The sequence below is a fragment of the Rhinatrema bivittatum genome, chromosome 15 (genome assembly GCF_901001135.1).
Source record: "Rhinatrema bivittatum chromosome 15, aRhiBiv1.1, whole genome shotgun sequence".
NCBI classification, from domain to species: domain Eukaryota; kingdom Metazoa; phylum Chordata; class Amphibia; order Gymnophiona; family Rhinatrematidae; genus Rhinatrema; species Rhinatrema bivittatum.
This window is the reverse complement of record NC_042629.1, coordinates 33359746-33382924: the sequence shown is the minus strand read 5'-3', so window position 1 is coordinate 33382924 and position 23179 is coordinate 33359746. Positions and strand designations below refer to the sequence as shown.

The 23179-nt window shown below is 45.5% G+C and overlaps 1 protein-coding gene across 5 annotated transcripts in view; it reads right to left on the bottom strand.

The window, feature by feature from the left end:
• Positions 1 to 23179, bottom strand: part of LCA5L (lebercilin LCA5 like) — a 71404-nt gene that overhangs the window by 5883 nt on the left and 42342 nt on the right. For all 5 annotated transcript variants that reach the window (XM_029578258.1, XM_029578256.1, XM_029578257.1 and 2 more), the window contains 3 exons: positions 9180 to 9270; positions 1275 to 1360; positions 483 to 549 (listed from right to left, as the gene is read on the bottom strand). In XM_029578258.1, the coding sequence (XP_029434118.1) occupies positions 483 to 549; positions 1275 to 1360; positions 9180 to 9270 (244 nt within the window). The remainder of the gene's footprint in view (positions 1 to 482; positions 550 to 1274; positions 1361 to 9179; positions 9271 to 23179) is intronic.

Below are 23179 nucleotides of genomic sequence, written 5' to 3'. Positions count from 1 at the left end.
TTTGGATTGTTACCTTTTAGATGTATTTTGGGACACTCTGGGAACTTAACTGAAAGACTGGTACATGTGGGTAGGAGAGCCATTTTGGCTCATTGGAAGAGACCTGAGCCTTTCTTCTCGGAGTGGTTTTAATAGCCTAAAAAAGACATGGATATAGACATACACCAATGGCTAAATTGAAGAAATATGATATATCTAGTAGTTTTATCTGATTCTTCAATTGTAAGCCACCTTTTTAAAAGAAGAAAAAAAAAGATTTTAGAACTGAGTGTAATGGGGTTTTCTTTCCCTCTAAGATAATCTCCTTAGTGGGTTTGGGAAAAAGGGAGAGTTCATGTCATAGCAAGGAATGTGCTGTTAACCTCCCCTTAAAAAAAAAAATGCACATTTTTAATATTCTTGTTTCAGTTTTCTGTGTCTGCAGAGTTCCTTACTAAACATAAAGCTGGAAAAAAAACAAAACAACAAATGCAGGGATGTACCTCGATAATCGTCTTCCTTCGATCCCTCTTTGGCTGCTTCAAAATTTATTTCTTCTTTCATTTTCTCCTAAAAGTCACAGTTGGTAGATATAAACAGGCGAATTTCCAAAGGAGTTACACAAGTAAATGTAACCTATTGTAGCAATTTTCAAAATCCATCTACACATGTAAAACCCAATTTTCCTTAACTGCATTTGAAGGGCCCTTTTAAAATCTTCCTTTTTGTTGGGGGGCGTGGGGGGGAGAGTCTTTATTTCCCTTAAAAATAGCTATGTTTCCCGATGTCTTCCTTCATAGCTGGGTGCACCTAAAGACACTTTTTTTAAATCTGGGAGTAGAGGCTGCAAAACTGGGCCTGGTTTCTCCTTGCAGAAGATTTCCCCCAAAATGCAGAACGACTTGTAAAGAACTGGAATGTGTCTCTTATAATCCTGAACAACTTGATGAATTTATGCAATCACATCAGGTCATGGTATAGCCAGAAGACCCTGATCGATTCAGATACCTCCTCTGAATTATTAGCGATTAATTCTCTATGTAGATATTTATGGATGATGATGGGTTTTTTAAAGGTTTATTTCAACAATTTGATTTTTCTTTTTCCCTCTCTTTAAAATGTTTTACCTTCTGTAATCTCTTTTGAGATTTACAACGTTAATTACTTAGTATAATTTTTTCCTCAGTGTCTGAAATAAGGATTATTTAATATTAACTTTGTAAATTTTTAATAATTAAAGAAAATCACCTCACATATAATAATCACACTTTTTTTTTTTTTTTTTTTTGTTGTACCTCTGTGTGTATATCCAGAGCATCCTGCTTTGGATCCTGGATAAACATAAGATTCTCTGTTTGAACAGCTTTTGTCAAGCCTCCCTCTGTAAAATAAATAAATAAAATAAGCATACCTTTACTCATTCTTGATGATCTGAAGTTTTAAAATAAAACATTAGTGATTTCAGCATGTTAAAATTCAGTAATAGGGTGGCTGTGTTAATCCACTTGAATGCATGGAAATAAAGGTTAACTAATACAATATGGCAATACCTTTTTTCTTGGATTAATTTAATATATTTTTTGACTAGCTTTCAGCAGCTAAACAGAATGAGCAGCACAGAGCAAGAAATAACATTGCGAAAAAATACATTTGAATTATAAATTACATGAATTGCTATCATGGCCAAACTTACAGATACATTTTCAAAAGCATACATGTGTAAAGCACATTAAATGCTTATGTGGCACATCCACTTCTCCATATTTTATAGACTGATATGCATGTATGTGCACCTTCACCCATAAAAGTAGGCATGATTGGTTGGTTCATGATTTGCACGTACAGACGTAATGAGCTATTTTAAAAGGGATGTGCAAATATCAACACTGCACGCATACATTTACTGCTGCTCATTTACATGCACAACTTCAAACTTTCATGCTGTTTTGCCACTTGCTGTGGGTGGAGCTGGCTCTCCAGGTAATGAACATGGCAGCGGGCTAGGACTAGGAGGTGGCAGAACAGTGACACTGGGACAGATTGGGCCATAATGGGGGTTAACTGAGAGAGACTGGGCTATACTAGAGTCTGAAAGTGAGAGTCGCTGGGACAGGCAGGGCTATATGGGAAGTTAACTAAGCTAAATGGTTATATGGTGGGATTAGCAGTGAGTGTATTTAGGGCAGACCTGGGCAAGGGGCGGCCCACGGGCTGAATCCGGCCCGCCTACGGTCTGAATCCGGCCCGCCCACTGCTGAGAGCAGACGGGGAATGAGGCACTGCTGCCTTCCCTTGCAGAGTGACTCGAGCGAAGGCACGCTGTCCGATTGGCCGGTGCTGGGCAAGCCTTGCCCAGCACCGGCCAATCGGGCAGCGTGCCTTCGCTCGAGTTTCTTTCCTACATATGTCACGGAGTTTTTTGCCGGTCCGCGGCGCGCGCTCCCGGTCTCTCCCGCTGCCGTTGCCGCTGGGCTGTCAGCACGTTCAAGCCCAGTGGAAACGGCAGCGGTGTTGGAAGAAGCTATAAGAAAATAAGAAAATGCCATACTGGGTCAGACCAAGGGTCCATCAAGCCCAGCATCCTGTTTCCAACAGTGGCCAATCCAGGCCATAAGAACCTGGCAAGTACCCAATGGCCTATGTACCTATGGCCTATGTACCCAATGGCCATAGGCCTATGTACATTGGGTACATAGGCCTATGGCCAATGTACCTATGGCCTATGTACCCAATGGCCAATGTACCTATGGCACCCGCGGCTGGCCTTTTCTTCTTCCCGCGCCTGCACCCCCCCTCCCGTGACCTGAAACAGGAAGTGATACACAGAGCGGTGCGCGGGAAGGAGAAAGAGCCGTGCCGCGTTGGCTGCAGCATCGGCCCCCGAGCAATTGAACCAGCCGGCAATCGAGAAGAGTCAGCAGCATGAGCCTCCCGCGGCCGAAGGGATTCTTCTTTCTTGGCCTGCGGGGGCTCATGCTGCTGACTCCTTTCTCGATTGCCGGCTGGTTCAATTGCTCGGGGACCGATGCTGCAGCCGACGCGGCACGGCTCTTTCTCCTTCCCGCGCACCGCTCCGTGTATCACTTCCTGTTTCGGGTCACGGGAGGGGGGCAGGCGCGGGAAGAAGAAAAGGCCAGCCGCGGGTGCCACAGCTTCTTCCAACACCGCTGCCATTCCCACTGGGCTTGAACGTGCTGACAGCCCAGCGGGAGAGACCGGGAGCGCGCGCCGCAGACCGGCAAAAAACTCCGTGACATATGTAGGGGGAAGAGGAAGTGAGTAAGAGAGAGTGAGAAGCAGCCAGCCAGCCTAGTGTGATTGAGTGGTCAGAGAGCTGATGTGTGTGTGTATGTGAGAGACAATGAAAGTGATTGCTCAGGGAGATGACTGATGTGTATGTGAGAGTGTGAGGCATTAGTCAGGGAGGTGACTGATGTGTGTGTGTGTGTGTGAGAGAAAAAGCATGGAAGTGAGAAGTCTGGGTATGTGGGAAAGCATGAGCATAAGAAGCCTGGAGTTGTGGGAGTGAGAAACCTGGGTGAGTGTGCATGCATGAGAGAGAGAGACTGCTTGGTAAGGTGACTGTGTGTGTGAGAGAAAAAGACTGGTGTGTGAGAATGTGATTCAGGGAATGAAAAGCCTGTGCACGTGGAGAGTGAGCATGGAAATGAGAGAGACTGGTGTGTATGTGTAACAGAGAGAAAGTGATTATGGGAATGAGAAGCCTGTGCATGTGAAGAGAGTGAGCATGAGAGTGAGAAACCTGGGTGTGTGTGAGACAGCATGGGAGGGAGAAGCCTGTATATCTGAAAGAGAACTTGAGAGTGGGAAGCCTGTGTGTGTGTGTGTGTATGCATGAGTGAGATTAGGTGACTGGTGTGTGTGTGAGAGAGAGAGAGAGAAAAAGTGATTATGGGAATGAGAAGCCTGTGCATGTGAAGAGTGAGCATGGGAGTGAGAAACCCGGGTGTGTGTGAGACACATCATGGGAGGGAGAAGCCGGTATATCTGAAAGAGAACATGGGAGTGAGAGACTGGTGTGTGTGTGTGTGAGAGAGAGAAAGAAAGTGATTTTGGGAATGAGAAGCCTGTGCATGTGGAGAGAACAAGCATGGGAGTGAGAGACTGGTGAGTGAGTGTGTGTGTGTGTGAGAGAGAGAGAGACAGAGAAAGTGATTATGAGAGTGAGAAGACCATATATGCAAGTAGAACACGGGAGTGGGAAGCCTGTGTGTGTGTGTATGGCATGAGAGAAACTGTTCAGGAAGGTGACTGGTGTGTGTGTGCCAAAGACTGTTTGGGAGATGATTGGTGTGTGAGAGACAGAAACTGGTCATGGGGGCATGACTGGTATGGTGTGTGTGTGAGAGACATGGGCACTAAGGAAGAGGACCATAAGTATAGAGCTTAGCTTCTACTGCTGCTTCTGGTGTGTGCCATGGCCTGCAGGGAAGGGGAGTAGGAGAGCTGCTGGAGGGGGTAAGTAAAGGTGGCTTTAAGTTTATTTTTCTTGACTGCCATTTTAATTGTGTGATGTCTGCTTTTTTGAAATATTTTATTGGTGTTTGGAGAATGTTTAATAGTTTTTATGAGTTTTTAATTGTTGGATGTTATTCTGTTCATAGCTGTTTAGAAACATTTATTCTGCTTATTAGTATAGTTTTACAATTATTTCTGTTTGGGGATCTATAGCTGCTTGTTAGTTCTGTTTTCCTAATAAGAGGTGTATTGGTGTTTAGGGTCTGATGTAATATTTGTAGTGTTGCCTTTTCATAGATAGGGTTGCTCCTGTTTGAGTGTATTCCATAATACAGGTGTAACTGTGTGCGGATTAGTTTATGTGCATTACTACAGATCCTGGGAGTATGTTAGGTCGGTTCTGTGTCTGTTACCGAGATGAGATATTTTGCTAGCATGTAAGCGTTTGTATCGGTCTTATTTGTTGTGTTTTCTCAGAGGACATACATTGGTGGTAAACTGCTGTCTTTTCATAAGTAGGGCTATTGAGAACTGAGTTAATTATATTAGTCCGGCCCTCTAAAACCATCCCAATTTCTCATGCGGCCCCATGGGAAAATTAATTGCCCACCCCTGATTTAGGGAATAGAGGATAATGCTGGGGAGTGGGAGTCAATGTTGAATCTGTAATCAAAATGATTCTAATTAGCTTAAGGGTAATCAAGACACAACAGCTGAGAAGAGAGAACAGAGGAGGAGTAGGAAGTACCTCTTACAGAGAATATACAAGAATAGGGCACAGTTTTTAATCTGTCAGAGCAGCAAGTCTTGCACAGGGTCAGATTTCAGCAGGATTCTGTACCTAAACCTATGCCAGTAATTAAGAGTATGACCTGCATCTTCCACCCACCGAGGACACACCTTGCCAACATACATCAAGGTCACTACTGCCCTGGAACTTTTGGCCACCTCTAGGGCAGTCTGCCACTTCCACATATATCAAGCAGTTCCTGACTGTTTCTCAAGAAAATTCACCACTAAATATCTTTTTGTCTGAGTAGACAGCAACAACAACAAATGCCTGATTTCTATAACATTGCCAGTGATGTTTTAAGGAATGGAGTAATAGGTTCTCTCATACCTATGTCCATAAGAACCCAGGCAACTACATTCTGAGCAACTTTGCAATTTCCAAATGAGAAAATTTGGGACACCAAGCCAGACGGAGTTGCAATAATCTAGATCAGAGAAAAATAATGCCCATCTGAAACTCATACTGGCCCAACAAAAGTCTTAATTGGTTCAATATCCTGAACTTATAGAATGTTGCTTATACAACTACATTAATTTGAGGGTTCATTGTGCAGCGATGGCCAAAAAAGCAAATAGAATGCTAGGAATTATTAGGAAAGGAATAAAAAATAAAACAGAGAATATTTTAATGCCTCTGTATTGCTCCACGGTGCAACTGCACCTTGTGTGCAGTTCTGGTCCCCGCATCTCAAAAAAGATATAACAGAATTAGAAAAGGTATAGAGAAGGGCAACCAAATGGTAAAGGGGATGCGACAATTCCCCTATGAGGAAAAGATAAAAAGGTTAGGGCTCCAGTTTGGAGATGAGACAGCTGAGAGGAGATATGATAGAAGTCTATAAAGTAATTAGTACAGTGGCATGGATAAATGCAAATAGGTTGTGTACTGTTTCAAAAGGTACAAAGACTAGGGGGCATTCGATGAAATTACTAGGTGATACATTTTAAGACAAATAGAACTTTTTTTTTAATTCAATGCCTAATTAAACTCTGGAATTTGGTGCTGGAGGATACAGTGAAAACTGTTAGTGTGGCTGAGTTTTTAAAAAAGGTTTAGACAAGATCATAAATCATTATTAAGATGGATTTAGGAAAATCCACTGCTTATCCCTGAGATTAGCAGCATGAAATCTGTTGACTTTTCGGAATGTGCCAGGTACTTGTGACCTAGGTTGGCCGCTGTTGGATATTGGGCTTGATAGACCTTTTTGGTCTGACTCAGTATGGAAAATCTTATGTTCTTATGAAAGACTGGGATCAAGGATTGTACCAAAACATTTTACTTGATGGCCTTCACAAGTTTAAAGCAAAAAAAGGCTGATTTGTCACATGTAGGGACTTGTTCTAGAATCATTAATTCAATTTTTTTCAATGTTCAGTGCCAGCCAATGCTTCACTGCTGAGAGGCAGATCAAGACCAACTGAAAGGTATTTTCCCAAAAAGATAAAGCTGGAATGAAAAACCGAATATCATCTAGTTGACAATGTGGAGTCCTGAGGGACCCTGATACTTGTCTTCCGCCAAACAAATATAGAAGGTCTGATCTGAATCTGTTGACAATTGGAAAGATGTGAGTTAAACTAATATAACACTGTTCCACCAATTCCCCATTCCCTCAAGTGATAGTGATTAACAGTGCTGAAAGCAGCAGAAATGGCCACGATCAAATGGTGCCAAAACTGGATAAAAGCAAAGTTTCAGTGCTAAAAATCTCTGAAATTCAAATTGATAAGGATTGAGAATCAAATGTTCCTCAATAAAATCATTATTTGGTTTAGAACTGCTGCATCTATAAATTTTGCCAGAATGTCAGGGAAGAAATCTGTTTATAATTCACAAAGCATGATGGCTCTAACAAGGCCTTTTATTCAACAGTGTAAAAAGAAAATGATGAGACTGCTAAAAAATGGGGAGATATCTTCTCTTAGAACCTTCAATAACACAGCTGGACAAGAGTTTAATGGGCATGAGGAAGAACACTCATTGCTAAGAGGAGAACTCATTCGCTTCTTTGCTCATGTGACAGTGTTCCTCTTTTCCCCTTTAAACCTATGCAGGATGTCTGGTCCACCTTAAATACTGTAGAATGAGAGAGCTCTGTGGGCGGGAACCTGTGGAGCAGGGGATAGTCGGGAGGGCAGGACCAGCTGGGGTAGGATAAGAGTATAACCCAGCTGAGTTCAGGAGGTCCCTGTGTCTCCAGGAGAGGCAGCTCCTATAAATTTATGCTGCTCCAAAGCCCAGGGATTGGGAAGTGTACTGCAAAGGTAGGCAGTCATTCTATTGGGCTGAAGTGCTGTAACTTGAATAAAGTTTTATCTGCATTCGAAAAGGCTGGAGTCCATGTGGCTTTGTGCCTCCAGCCTGGGAAACACTGCTCTGTTTCCCACAACTTGGAACAGTCAAGGAACAATCAGTCATAGGGAACTTAGACAGATGTAATAGATTTTATTTATGAAAAGTTGTTCAAAATCATGACATCTGGCTGGAGTTAGCAATACCTTTGTGTCGCCAGAATTGATTCATCTTGACCATCATGATACCGCTATTCAGCCCTACTTAGTCAGATAAGTAGATAGGATATCTAATGGACAGATTGGGGAGGAGCTACTTATCTATCTATCATAGCCGGATAAGTGCCCATATTCAGACTTATCTGCTTACGGTAGACGGATAGGTTAGACCTGTTCAATAGCAGGTCTAATCTTAGCTGGATATGAGTTATCCAGCTAAGTGGTGATTTCTATGAGGATATTCAACAGTATAGCCGTGCTGCTGAATATCCTTTGTAAATTAGCCGGATAAATCCGGCTAATTTACATAGCTGTTCAGTGCTGCCAACTGAGGAGCATAGCAGAACTATGGATTTGCTTTTGATATTAAAAGAAATTAAGATTGTTCAAGACCTGCCTTGCACCTATGTTGGCTGTTGCTAATTTTCTCCTGATCTTTAAGCAGCTTAATTATCTCTGTCCTAATAATTGTATCCAATATCTTTCCTGGAATGGGAGTGAAGCTGATCAGTCTAAAAGGGAACAACAGTGAGTTAATTTAAAGATTTCAGTATCAGGGAGGGTAATTTTATAACAGGGCTCAATTCTGTGGGTACTTTTTACTTGCAGATTTATGCCCATAAATTGGCTTTGAAAATTCACAGGTTGTGCCGGTATGCACGTGGCTATGCACACAAGAAGTTACACCTGCTTAGGAGCAAGAGTAAATTTGTGCGTGTAGAGTTACGTGCATACTTTAAAAAAAAAAAAAAAGAAAGCATGCACGTAAATCCTTTTCGTCGCCCACCCAACTCCACCCCCCCCCCCACCCCCCCGGAGAGCCTACTTCAACTGCAGAGAAACATACTCATGAAATCGCTTTGAAAATGTATGCCCTAAAGGTTTATCGAAATTTAAATGATAATACAAAACAAAAAAAAAAGAAAACAAGCTCCTTTCTGTGGGAATTATAAGCTTTGCCAGCAAGCCATTTCATCAGGGTTTAACACTAACTTCCCTTCTCCCTGACCTTTGCGCTGAATAAAGCATCACTTGTGCTTAAACCTCTCTGCCTAGGAGAGGATACCTGACTGTAATGTATTTCTCTAGCTTATAATTAACCCTGATTGCCTGAAAGAAAAGCTAGTTGTCCCTAGTCAGGGGCAGGACAAAGACAGGAGGTATAGAATTCAGCAGCCAATGAAATGATCCGTACACACCCCCTCAGCCAAGCCAATAGTGTGGTGATACGTCTGTTGCTATGTGGAAAGGAACCAATCATGTGATGACACATCATCTGCCTTTGTATGAATGTACAATAAAAAAGAGGACCCTTGGGACTGCTCAGTCCTTTTTCCCCCTTTTCCTGCCTGCCATGAAACCTGCCTGATGCGTCTTCATTGCCTCCAAATTCAATACTTTCAGATGCACTGTACCTTTGTGCTGAGGTGAGAGTTTTTCCTTCTGTAGGTGTTTTTGCATTCGGTTTGCATAGATATTTTTTATACCCAGTTCTCTTTCTTTTTCCTAAAAGAGGTCAGATAAATTATTCTGGTTATGATAGGTAATCGCTATAGCATATTATATTAATCAGCTTTCCAGAGAGAGCAACATAATCACTTTCAGGTCGATACAGTAAGGTCGCGGTAGAAACAGTGCGGCAGTGTCAGGCGCACCCTTCCTCCCCGCACGCACAGTTCTCTTCACTAAGTCCCCGATACTCTCTTCTAATTGCATGCAAATGCCTGCCGTGGCTGTAAAGCGATAGGGAAGGGTTATGCCCGCGCAACCCATTTTACTGTATAGGCGCTGAGTACAGCGCCTATACAGTAACCTGGGTGCGCTGGTACCTGTCATTTGAAATGACAGGTACCAGGAAGTGTAAAAAACAAAAAACCAAAAATATAAAAACCTGAATGTTATAAAAAAATAAATAAATAAATAAATTTTTAAATACCTGTCACTTTCCGAATCGTGCGGTCATCCAGGCAGCGGCGAGAGCCGCGTGGGTCCAGGCGGCCGGCGGCGGGAGCCGGGTGTTCGATCGAGGCCGCGGGCGGATGGGCGCATGTTTAATCGAGGCCGCGGGGGCGGGTGGACGCGCGTTGGTTTCAGGCAGGCGGCAGCGGCGGCGGGATCCAGGTGGGCGCGTTTAATCGAGGCCGCGGGGGCGGGTGGGCGCGTGTTGGTTTCGGGCGGGCGGCGGCAGTGGCGGCGGGATCCGGGTGGGCGCGTGTTCAATCTAGGCTGCGGGCCGGGTCGCACAGGCGCGCATTCATCCAGGTGGAGGAGCCGGAGGCGAAAGCTGCCTCCGGCAGCCCCCACCGGCAGTGAATGAATGCGCGCCTGTGCGACCCCTGCGATTCGGCGCTCAAGGCAGTCACATGCCGTGACGTCACGCCTTGAGCGCCGAATCGCACGGGTCGCACAGGCGCGCATTCATTCACTGCCGGTGGGGGCTGCCAGAGGCAGCTTTCGCCTCCGGCTCCTCCGCCTCGATGAATGCGCGCCTGTGCGACCCGGCCCGCAGCCTAGATTGAACACGCGCCCACCCGGATCCCGCTGCCGCCCGCCTGAAACCAACGCGCGCCCATCCGCCCGCGGCCTCGATGGAACACCCGGCTCCCGCCGCCGGCCGCCTGGACCCACGCGGCCCTCCGGCTCCCGCCGCTGCCTGGATGACCGCACGATTCGGAAAGTGACAGGTATTTAAAAAAAAATTTTTTTCTGACAGGTTTTATGTGTCCCACAGCATTACATTTTCTCGATCATCTCTTTATCGCTTTTTTTTTTAATTGGTTTTTATTGTGTTTGAGTATCTTAAGTGGTGTCGATGGATTTGTTACAAGACTCACAGTCCTAACTCCTACTAGGGGGAGGCGGTAAACTAACACGTTAAGGCCGCGGCAAAACAGCGGGTTACTAAGGAGATAATATCAGCGCCCATTACAGTATCGGAGGGGAATAGCTAATTCCTTCATTATACAGCTAATTCGTTCATTTACACATCATTTACATGCTGGGTGCGGAAAGGGTTATGTGTCTATTTTAAGAAACGCTACCGACGCGTGAAACTGGAGACTGTATTGCTGGATCGCCTTACTCGTCTGTATTGTGCGCTCCCAGCTCGTTACAGACGGGAAATCTTTAACTGCACGTTACTGTATCGACCTGTTTATTATTAATGAAATATCCCAGAAGCTTATAGAGATTTATTTTCAGTTTTGAAATAAAGTTGACCGGTAAAAAAGAAAAAAATAACTTCAGTGAGAGAACATAAAATTTCCTTGATCAGTTTTTCGAAGGCCCAAAAGGAGCCCAATTTCCTTGGGCTCCTTTTGGGCCTTCGATTTGCAATTAACCGGGGGTGGGGGGGAAGCAGTACCCCTACTTTGTGTCCTCCTACCAACTTACTTAATCCAGTCTAAGTAGTTACTGTTTTTGACCAGGGACCATATAACAGAGGGGCCAATATAATAAAACCTGAGCAAAACAGGAGTAAAATTTTAGCGTTTTCACTTACCATGCATGTTATAAACACGTGACCCAGTATGATGCAGTAAACTAATTGTATGCAAATAAAGCCGGGGTAAAAAAATCCGTGGTAAGTCCAAAAAGTGCACTAAAACTAGAGTTAAAACTAAAATGCAGAAAACCGCAGTAGAAATGGTGGTAAAAAACAGCGTTAATTTTGAAAAATGCTGCAGTGTTCCTTCTTGGTTGATTGAAGTGATCTAGTTAGACCTGTGGTGCACAGATGTCCATCAGTTTTCTTGGGTCCCAAAAAACACGAAGGTAGGCGGTCTAAGAAGCCGTCAGGAAGAAAACCAAGATTAGACGCCACAGTCTTTTTCAAAAGTTTATTGAAGTGGAGACGTATGTATTTTAAAAGCCTGACTCTGGCCGAGTTTCGCCGTTAACAAACTGCTGCCTCAGGGGCTCAATTTGATTAGGACTCAAGTTGAAACGAGTGTAATCTGGACAATTATGATCCGCTATGAGATTGATCCTTCCTTTTTTATATGAAAAACATAATCTTGTTGATGTGATGTATCGTCTCTCTGCTAGGCAGAGTGGAGACTAGCATTGGAACGCGAGTAGAAGTTGGTGTTACCGCAGAGTTTGATAGATGTGATGCCAGAGTGGGAATCCAACAGATACATCACATCAACAAGATTATGTTTTTCATATAAAAAAGGAAGGATCAATCTCATAGCGGATCATAATTGTCCAGATTACACTAGTTTCAACTTGAGTCCTAATCAAATTGAGCCCCTGAGGCAGCTGTTTGTTAACGGCGAAACTCGGCCAGAGTCAGGCTTTTAAAATACATACGTCTCCACGTCAATAAACTTTTGAAAAAGACTGTGGCGTCTAATCTTGGTTTTCTTCCATCAGTTTTCTTGGACACTCCTCCTTTCAGGAAAATAAAAGGCAGCTTCTTCCAAGGCCATTTTGTCAGTGCCGGGTGGTGTAGGTGAGCTCTGGCCAAGGCACTCGAGGTTTTCTAGGTGTAGGAGTTTGTGGTGATTATTTTTTGCCTTCCTGTTTCCCAACTTTTTTGTCTTTTTGTGTTCTTTAGAGTGCATCCAGTTGTTGGTCTGTGTTTGTCTCTTTGCTATTGTCCACTTTTGAGCTTAAATTGCTGAAAGTGCAGAGTGGGTGTCTTTGGCTGTGGAGGGAATGGAATGTGACAGAGTATGTGAATAAGAAAGTGGATGAGTGTGCCAGGTCGGCACAGAGGATAGGAATGTGGTGCATGGGTTGTGGAGTGTAGCCAGGAAGGGGAGATGGCGCAGGAAGAAACTGGCATATGTGAAGAAGAAGAAGAGGCAGAGAGGGAGCAGGGAATGGTCAGGGAGAGCAGGAGCTAGTGAGTAGACAGAGGAGAAGGTAGAGGATGAGATTAGGAGGAAGAAAAGAAGGTGGGTGGAGGTATCAGAGCAGGAGGGGGGAGGGGGATGTGGAGCTGGGAGAGTAAGTGTGAGTTGTGATAAGGGAGGTAGGGTCCCACACCTGTCATCTAGGAGTGACTAGCAGATGGGAACCAGCAACCAACAGCTGGAGGAGAATCTTCTTCCTGGGCAGAGGCAATGTCCATTGCTCCAGAGGATATTTGTAAGGCAGCCACATGGTGGTCGTTACATTTTCCTTTCTAAGCACTATAGATTGGATGTTTTTTGCTGAGGAAGACTCAGCTTATGGGGCTAGTGAACTCAGAGAAGACTTACAGTACTTTCTCCCCAGCAGGTTAGATGTGCTTTGGCATTTTCCACTTGTCTGGACTGGTGTAGCAGGCTGAGTAATGTGTCCCAGTTCTTGCCAACTTCATTCACAAGTTTCCTCAACATTTGTTTGAGCGTCTGATTGAAGTGCTTGATCAGGCCATCAGACTGCGGGTGGTACATTGAGTTCCGCAGAGTTTTTACCTTAAGCAAGGTGCAAAGTTATTTCATGACCTTGGAGACTAAAGGGGTACTGTGATCTGTCAGGATCTCTTTGGGCAACCCAAATCATGAAAACACCTTCATTAGGGCGGCGTGGCAAAGAGTGTTGATTCCCACAGGCCTGTAGCCAAACTAGGCTGGTTCCAGCCTTGCTTAAAACAGTATAACTTGGAGAGCGGTGACGTCACCCGCAGCGATGGTCGCCTGAACTCTGTGCTCTCCCCTCCGCCGCAAGCAATCCCTCATCATCGCGGGCTCCGCAGGACAAAACCTCTCCATATTAGGCACATTTGAATCGCCAGCTGAAAGGGATGGCTACTCCGCGGAAAAAGCCCGATCTTAACCGCTTCTCCTTCGCAGCGGCAACTACAGCAGCGGCCCTGAACAGCGAGGAGGGAACCAAGATGGCGCCGGCACGTGAACCTGCGGAAGCCCCGGAGGTGTTGGCGGGGAACGGCGACGAGCAAGGCGCATTAGAGGTACCAACCAGGCAGGAATTTAGGCTGTGGTTCCAGGAGCTGAGGGGAGATATGGCTCGCTACCGTGAGGAGCTGGGGGCCATGTTTGCAGGCATTCAAAAAGAGGTCCAGGATATCGGACACAGAGTGGATGAAGCGGAGGTGGGGCTGCAGGAGACGCAGACGGAGCTGGAAAGGCTGCAGGAAGAACAGGGGAAGGATAAAGAACTGCAGGAGGATTTACAGCGCCAAGTGGAAGATCTGGAGAACAGGGCAAGGAGGGTAAACCTCCGGTTTCGTGGCATACCAGAAGGAGAGGAATTCAGGGACTGTGCAAAGACAGTGCAAAGTATTTGTTCTCAGCTGCTGGATTCAGAGAGTACAGCGGAGCGACCCCGGGAGGTAGTGCTGGAGCGAGCCCACAGGGTTTATGGTACTCCCCGCAATAACTTGCCTCGAGACATAGTAGTATGTTTCCATAGCTTTTTGGTGAAAGAGCAAGTGGCGCAAGCGGCCAGATCTCTGGGCACCGTCACTTGGCAGGGTCATAAAATTGACATTTTCCAGGATTTAGCCATTTCCACTATAAAGAAGAGGAGGGCCTTTCGTGATGTTGTTCAAATCCTGAGAGCCCACAACATCAGATACAGATGGCTATTCCCCTTCGGATTACAGTTTGCTATTTGGGGAGCAACCTCCAGAGTCCATCACGTCATGGAAGCGGAGGATATACTACGTGCGACTGGACTTCCGGATCCACCCTTACCAGAGCGTCTGGACAAGCCCGGGGAAGGAGGTTCGCGTGGTGGCCAAAGACCCAGATGGCAGAGAGTGGACATGGGCAGAGGACGACTAAGCTGGAGATCGGGAGGCTCTACCGACCTTGAAGCACCTGGATAAGACATTGGGGGCAGATGTGGGTGAGACAGTTACATGCTGCCGGGGCAATTCGGGAGTTGCAGGCCAGTGAGTTTTGGCTCTCAGAGCGGTCTGGGAAGCCCAGTTCTGCAGCCTTGCGTGCTGCCTGATAAGTTGGCCATAGAATGTTATTAGTATTGTTATCAAGGAGGTTGAAGCGGGAGAGGTTTTGCTTCATTTTGCTTACCTTTGCATAATAATGTATATTTACGCTTAGGGGAGATGTATTTTCCTTTACAGGGATGAGGGGGGGGCGGAGGGGAGTACGGTTCAGAGTGGTGGGCGATGTCAGCTCTCTCAGGGAATTGAACCACATGGTGGAGAGTGGTTGTTGGAAGGGTGGGACGGGGGGTGGGGGGAATGGGGGGGAAAATGTTGTTCCATATAGCGGATGGTACACCACTGGTTACGTGACTCTAGGTCACCTGCAATTTTTGAGACGGGGGGCCTTTCGTGCAGCTGTTGCTCAGCTTCCTTTATTGCCAGTATGGGGGTGTTAAACATCGCATCCCTGAATGTGAAAGGCCTAAATACTTATCATAAACGGCAGCTTTTGTTTAAGGATATGGCCTTACTAAAGGCTGACATTATTTTCAGCCAAGAAACCCATATCAGGAAACGCTACGAGCGTTTGCTTACTTCGGCAGAGTACCCTCAGGTGTATCATGCTGCAGCGACAAGGCAACAAAAATATACTGGTGTGGGAATTTTCTTTGCCAAAGCTATGGTTGTGGATATTGTGTCCGTGATCAGGGATGTTGAGGGACGATACATTCTAGTGAAGGCTAAAGTTAATGAAGTGCTGTTTACCTTAATGAATGTATATGCCCCGAATACGGACCAGTCCTCATTCTTTAATAAACTGTCTACAGTCCTCAGTGAATGGGCGGAAGGGCACTTAGTGGTGGGGGGTGATTTTAACTTCACTTGTTACCCTTATTTAGACAATACGGGACGGGGAGGTGTGGGGAGTAAGAAGATCAGGCATGCCCTAAAACACTTGATAGCTGACAGGGGCTTGGTGGATATTTGGCGGCTTCGCAACCCTACGTCCCGCAACTACACTTTCTTTTCCAAGCCCCATCAATCCTACTCTAGGATAGATTACTTTCTAGTAGATAGAGATATGGTGGGCATTATAAGGGATGCGGATATTGGCATTATCTCTTGGACGGACCACGCCCCGATTTGGATTAAGCTATACCTGGGAAGCCCACAAGCGGGGGTAAGGTTCTGGCGGTTGAACGACTGGTTATTGGACGATAAGCCATTCGTGGATACACTAAAGGTTAAATTGGTTCAATATCTCGAAATCAACGATAATGGGGAGGTCCCCCTGGGTGCCTTATGGGATAGCTTGAAGGCTTATATGAGGGGTCTTTTTATAGCGAGAGCCTCGTATGTGAAAAAGGAGAGGGATAGGGAGCGGTGCTTGCTAATGGACAAAATAGCCCGTCTGGAGCTGCAACATAAGCGTACCTTGGACCTGGGCCTGCTGGGGAAATTGGGGGAGGCTAGAGGGGCGCTACAGGCCCTAGATAAAGATCGGATAGCCTTTTTGTTACAGAAATTTAAGCAGCAACATTATGAATGGGGCAATAAAGCAGGGAGGCAACTGGCCAGGAAGCTAAAAGAAAGAGAAGCGCAATCTAATATTATTAAGATCAAGGGGCCCCAGGGTCATTATGTATATACCCAGCAGGAAATAGGGCAATGCTTCAACACATTTTACCGAACCCTATATGATTCGGAGCAGTTGTGTACACCGGCAGAGCTTGACCAGTATCTCGGGGACATACCGCTTCCTGTTTTGCCAGATGACCAGAGAACTCAGCTTAATGACGAGATTAGAGAGGGGGAAATATCCCTCATTATCAAAGATCTTAAGCTGGGGAAGGCCCCGGGCCTGGATGGGCTAACTGGGAAATTCTATAAGACTTTCTGCTTGGAATTGACACCTACTTTAGTGTCCATGTTTAATGCATTACGCGGGGATGGCAGAATTTCCCGTGAGTCCAATACGGCGGGCATTACGATATTGGCCAAGCCGGGACGGGATCATACCTTGTGTGGCTCCTACCGCCCTATATCATTGATTAACATAGATATGAAGATTTTGGCGAGAGCTTTGGCTGTCAGGCTTGGGAGGGTTGCACCAGGGCTGGTTCATAGTGATCAGTCGGGGTTTATCCCAGGACGCCTGGCGTCCGACAATGTGAGACGGGTGGAGGAACTGATGTGGTGGGCCCAGACTAATCGTATTCCTGCTGTCCTACTCACTGTTGACGCCGAAAAGGCGTTTGATCGGGTCCACTGGCCTTATTTATTCAAGGTCATGGAGGCGATGGGTTTGGGGGATCATTTTATCACTTGGATTGCGAAATTATATGGGAATCCACATGCCAGAATTAAAATAAATGGGGCTTACTCTGATCCCTTCGAGGTGAGACGGGGCACGAGGCAGGGGTGCCCTCTTTCCCCGTTACTATTTGCCCTATCATTAGAACCGTTTGCGGAGCGTATTAGAGGGCACTCAGATATCCGGGGCATCCCCGTCAAGGATGTATCCTATAAATTATCGCTCTTTGCTGATGATTTGTTATTTACAGTCGCCCAACCGGAGGTCTCTCTGAAGCCTCTGTTGGAGGAAATGCGTATATTTGGTAGAATATCGGGTTTTAAAGTTAATGCTGATAAATCTGAATTACTAAATGTTTCGTTGCCTACCGACCAGTATGCAGCGTTGGGGAGTACGTTGCCTTTTAGACTGGCTAGAGAGGCCATAAAGTACTTAGGGGTCAAAATAGGGACGCACTTGGCTGATTTATATAGCTTAAATTATGATGCCTTACTGACCCGTATTCAACAAGACTTAGGCAGGTGGGATAGGTCAGACTTATCCTGGTTCGGGAGGGTGGCAGCAATCAAGATGAATGTTTTGCCCCGCTTTTGTTATTTGTTCCAAACGCTCCCTGTAGCGATCCCGGCTGGGGCCATGAGAATATGGCAACGAAAACTCTTTCAGTTTATCTGGAAGAGGAAACCTCCTAGGGTTTCACGCAATATTTTATATAAAGATAAGGCCCGAGGAGGCCTCAATATCCCAAATCTCCAATGGTATTACTCGGCCATCTTGTTAGGCGTAATTATTAGTTGGCACCTAAAGAGTAACCCCAAACCGTGGGTGGTCATAGCGCATGCCTGTACCATTAACTGCTCGGGTTTGGTGGCGGGACATGGGAAAGGGTACACTCAAGACACTCACGCCGTTCACACAAACGGTTTTACGACACTGGGGGAAATGGAGGGGGCGCATCATGGGACACAAGAGCATATATCCACTTACTACTTTTTTACTGCACCCTCGGTTTCTACCGGGGCAGAATCCAGGTTTTGCTCGGAGATGGCGACAATTAGGGGTCACTACTGTGGGTCAATTCTTTCATGGGTCTCAGTTGATCCCAGCCACTGACTTTCAAGATACGTATGACCTCACACCAAGTGACTTGTATGCCTATCGACAAATTACCCATTTCCTCAGGTCGGAAGGGGCTCCTGGTGCTTGGGCGCAGGGCAAAACCCTGTATGAGTCGCTTTGTGAACAGGCTAAACCGGTCTCTAAGCCCATTTCTCGCATATATATGCTTATTAATAGTGGCCCTAAGGTAAAGATGGGGTATCAAACTAAGTGGGAAAGGGATTTGGGTGCACCTCTCTCGGATGAAGAATGGGATCAATGCCATATGAATATGGGGCGGGGCTCTATTTCTGCTTCTATGAAGGAGAACGGTTATAAACTGATGTACAGGTGGTATATGGCGCCGGAAAGAATGCACTGTATACAACCCCAGTTCAGTGACCAGTGCTGGCGTCAGTGTGGCGAGAAGGGAACATTCTACCATATGTGGTGGCTGTGCAACAAAATCCAGGGGTTGTGGACCGAAGTGACACGGTTTATGTCCAACTTATTGGGGGTAGTTGTTCCGCTCGACCCTAAGGGATGTTTGCTTGGCCTGACAGGGGGATTTGGAGGCGAAACACAGCGGCGACTTGCCCTGTATATCTTTGTAACCGCCAGGTGTGAAATTGCCTTTAAATGGAAAGGAGATACCGTGCCTAGCCTGACTCAGGTTTTATCAAGATTGGATAGAGTTTATCAGTTGGAATATCTGACAGCAGTCACACATGACCGGGTCAATAAATTCCATGCTATTTGGGAACCGTACCGAGGCTGGAAACACACACAGTAGTAACCAGTAGTGACAATCTGCGGACTGTGAGTCTGCTTGGTGTAGCGTAATATGGACGACGGGGTGGGTGGGGTGGGAGGTAGGGGGGGGGACTAAAAGGGGGATAAAATCAGGGGGAGAAGTTCGAAGTAACACGACACACATGTTGATGTTCGGAAACAGTTTATTATACTTGGGTACACGAGAATGTAACAATTGACATTGTAAAGAGCGTATTATCTGTACACTGGTGCAAATGGTTGCGTTACACTGTCGATGTAGTTGAATGTTCTTCCTCTGAGGTTATGAAGTTATACTGTCCGTGCAGTTGAATGTTCTTCTCCTGACGATATGTTGTATCTTTATGTTGTAAGAGATTAAATAAAAAATTTCAAAAAAAAACAACAGTATAACTTTATTACAGCTTCACACATGCATAACAGTAGACAGTCTTCCCTTCAGAACAGTGTACTCTTTATTAACTGTTCAGTATTGCTTCCCTCAGTATTCACAGTTCAGCTTCACCTTAGCTCAGTGTTTGGACAGTGTTAGAAGCTGCCTTCCTCCTGTAGACCTGGGCCTGGTCTGGTTATCCCCACCTGGATCTCACCTCTTATTCCCCAGTCTCTGGTTACGCCCTCTGAGCTCTATCTGCCCCGCAGGATCCCGTTCACAGAGCATATTCTCCTTAGTGGATCTAAGGTGGACCAGGCATCTAGCCTGGTCCTGCACAGGTAAACAAGGGAACACTAGGGGCACTATCTCACAGGCAGTTGCCACCATTGGGGGTCTTCATATTACATAGTGGCACTGGCTCCAGATATGTTGTGGCATAGTCCAGTATGACCAGAATGTATTTATTTCCTCGAGTTGATCTCTCTAGCGGCCCACAAGAACCTTGCCCACTCTTTCAAAAGGGGTTTTCTTTATAAGCATTGATATGAGAAGTGCTGCCTGTACTCCGGTAGGCTTTGTGAGCTGGCAGATAGGGCAGGACTGGCAATACAACTGTGCCTGATTATGAAGGCCCAGCCAATAGAATTGTGCCAGTATCTTTTTCCAGGTCTTTTCCTCCCCAGGTGACCCTCTAGAAAGTGACTGTGCTAACTGCATGACCTGCTGATGAGAGGGTTTAAGAACCAGAAGTTATTCTATCATTTCCCCTTCCACACTTCCATTTGTGACTCTATAAAGTAAATCCCCTTTTATCACAAAATAGGGAGAATCTGGATCTGTAAGCTGTGCTCCTGGGACTAGCGTTCTGTTCACCCTTTGTATATGCTCCTGGGCCCACTTAAAGGATTCATCATTCCTCTGAGCCTGGATCAACCCCAGTTTCCAAGGGACCAGATAAGACATTCTGGGTGGTGGTTGTTCTCCCTCCGACTCTGAACCCTTCTCCCCAGCTGCCTCTAAATTAGCAGCATAGTTGTATTTGTCCTGTCGGCATTGTCTTTTAGGAGTCTCAGAGTCTTTATGAAAAAGATCAGGATCCTCTGAAGGAAAGAGTTCTGGAAACTCTAATTCTTCATGGTTGTGGTTAGTCAAACCTGTTGTAAGCTGGTTCCAGAGAGACTTGAAGTTTGGACAGTCCTGTCCAATGATCACTGGGTAGGGTAGCACATTTAAGACTAATCGGAGAAAATTCTTTTTCACTCAACGCACAATAAAGCTCTGGAATTTGTTGCCAGAAGATGTGGTTAGTGCAGTTAGTGTAGCTGGGTTCAAAAAAGGTTTGGATAAGTTCTTGGAGAAGTCCATTAACTGCTATTAATCAAGTTTACTTAGGGAATAGCCACTGCTATTAATTGCATCAGTAGCATGGGATCTTCTTGGTGTTTGGGTAATTGCCAGGTTCTTGTGACCTGGTTTGGCCTCTGTTGGAAACAGGATGCTGGGCTTGATATGGACCCTTGGTCTGACCCAACATGGCAATTTCTTATGTTCTTAAGGGAGTACGCCCATCTCAACTAGATGTTGGCTGGCTAGGGTCTTCATTCGTACCTAGCTTGTTGAATATTGTCTATGGTCCTTGTGGATGCATGCCAGAGTTATTACCTTGTAGTCAAGTTGGACTTGCTTCACCAAGTCCCTCCGAAAGAGTGAATTTTATACTCCCAGAGTCTACTTCTGCTTGTGTGGAACACTATCTAGCTCAAATGAGATCACAAACATAGAAACTCCCTGGCTGGAGACATCCACAAAGTTACAAAAGTGTGAGGTCACAGCATTAATGTCCATTGCCTCATCTTCCCTGTGGGCACAGTCTCTTGTGAAATGGCCCCTTTCACCACAACTGAAGCATGGTGGTCCAACTGAGAGTTGCAGGTGAGATGAAAACTCCAGCCAGACCTGTGCTGCTGAGAGGAGACTTCATCCAAGTTGAGAAACTTCACTCAGAAACGTGGCAATTTGGACATGGTCTGGACTTGATGATAAGCCTCTGCTACTTCCAGGGTCTTTTCAACAGTAAGGCTCGGGGGTCAGCAAAACCACTGCTGCATGGGAAGATCAAGGCTGTCCTGGGACTGTTCCAGCAGAACCACTTTGGCTCCCTCCACTCCAGTTTTCCCTACTGGGTACAACCACTTCCAGGTGACATATTTAAGCCTGTGGAATAGGTTCCTAGGGTTTTCCCCACCAAAATCACTGTTGGTAGGCTTCTGCGGTGAGCCCTGCTCTCCCTAGAATGGCTGCCTTGACTTCTGGGGAGGTGGCCCTCCGTACCAAATTAGCTGTCTGATAGGCATCTTGACTAACCCTGGTGAGTAGATTACCCAAAAAGGCAGCCTACCTATCCTCTGGCCAAAGGTGCATTCAAAGTTTTCAAGAAGCAATCTGAGTCTTCTCCTGGGTTCATCTTAAGGAGTGTCGGTGACACCAAAGGTGGATTGGTTACGGACATTTGTGCATCTTGGACTTTCTGCATTAGAACCATTTGCTGCTGCATTACCTGCTCTCGCAATGCCTGCTGCTGATTTATTTGCATTTGCAGGGCATTTTTTAATTGCTGCTGGCCAGTAGCAAGGTCTTGGATCATCTGCTCCATCTTCCCTGCTTACTGAGCTGCCTCCAAGTTACGTACATCTCCGGGAATAGGAGAGTGGGGGAAAAACAAAAAAAAACTTGCTGGCCTATCCAACCCTTACTCACTACTTGACCTGTGACTATACAGGTGGGGATAGCCCCCTTGATCTGTTGTACAAAGCTGGGGGAGTGGAACTGGGAGGCCCCAGGAAAAAAAATAAAAAACTTTGCAGCGATTTTTTTTTTTTTTCTTTTTTTCATTCTTCTCTTGCTGCAGCTATGGGGTCTTCTGTGCTTCCTGCTTAGGCAAGAAATTCCACTGCTGACACCATATGTGGTAATTCGAGTGGTAGCGGCTTGGGAACTGCCAGAGGAAAAAGGATGCAGACTTTGGCTGTTCCTTAAGTGCAGTTTATTTACAATGAAATTGAGAAATGTGCATAGCAAAACAAAAACAGGCAGTTTGTCTTTAGAGTTCTGGTCTCTCACAATTACAGCATAGTGCAAACCAAAACAATTAATGGAGGCAGCTCACCTTGACTTTAAGACCTGCTTTGTTTAAGGTTGGGACTTGCCTAATGTCCCTCTCAAATGTTAAACATAGCAGGTCTTCTCCTATGGTGGGTCTCTGTCTGTTGCTTGGGGCCCACTTTAACCCTTCTAGGCCCTGAGGTCTTATATTGTGATGAAGGGCTCCTCCCTTCACCCAGGATTCCCTGTGGGTCTCAAGGAAAGCTGGGTGAGACAGCTGTGCCCGGTTCTTTAAGGTAGTCTGCGGGAGTTTTCTGTACACTCCCTCACAGGCAGACTGCAGAGAGAATAAAATAGCAAACTCATCTTTTTGTAAAGGCAGGAACCTGTTCCAATAACTTAATTTTAGTAATGCCTAAAAAGCTTTGTCAATGCACTGTTGCATGTCTATTGCCCGACGTACCAATTAAGGTCATCACAGAGGGGACTGTTGAATATTTAATCTCTATAACATGCCAGGCACAGTAGTACAAGACTGTGCTTTCTTGGTTGTGGCACCCACCTTCTGGAACTCTCTTCCAGAAGCATTGTGCTTGGCCGACAGCATGAAGACCTTCAAGACATTGTTTAAAACTTGGCTATTTAAAAGGCATAGAAAACCTTTTTTCTAGGTAACCCTGGGCATTTCTAGAGTATGAGCAGTATATAAGAATGGCTATTCCATTTAGATGTCTTTATGTAAGCCTCATGCTTTTATGATTGTTTATCTGTACATCACTTGGTATACGTTTTTAATAAAGATTTCAAAATATGGGATATGAAAGGACAGGATTCTTTTCCAATAGGCAAAGTATAGGAAAGAAAACATTTTTTCGATGCTGCTATT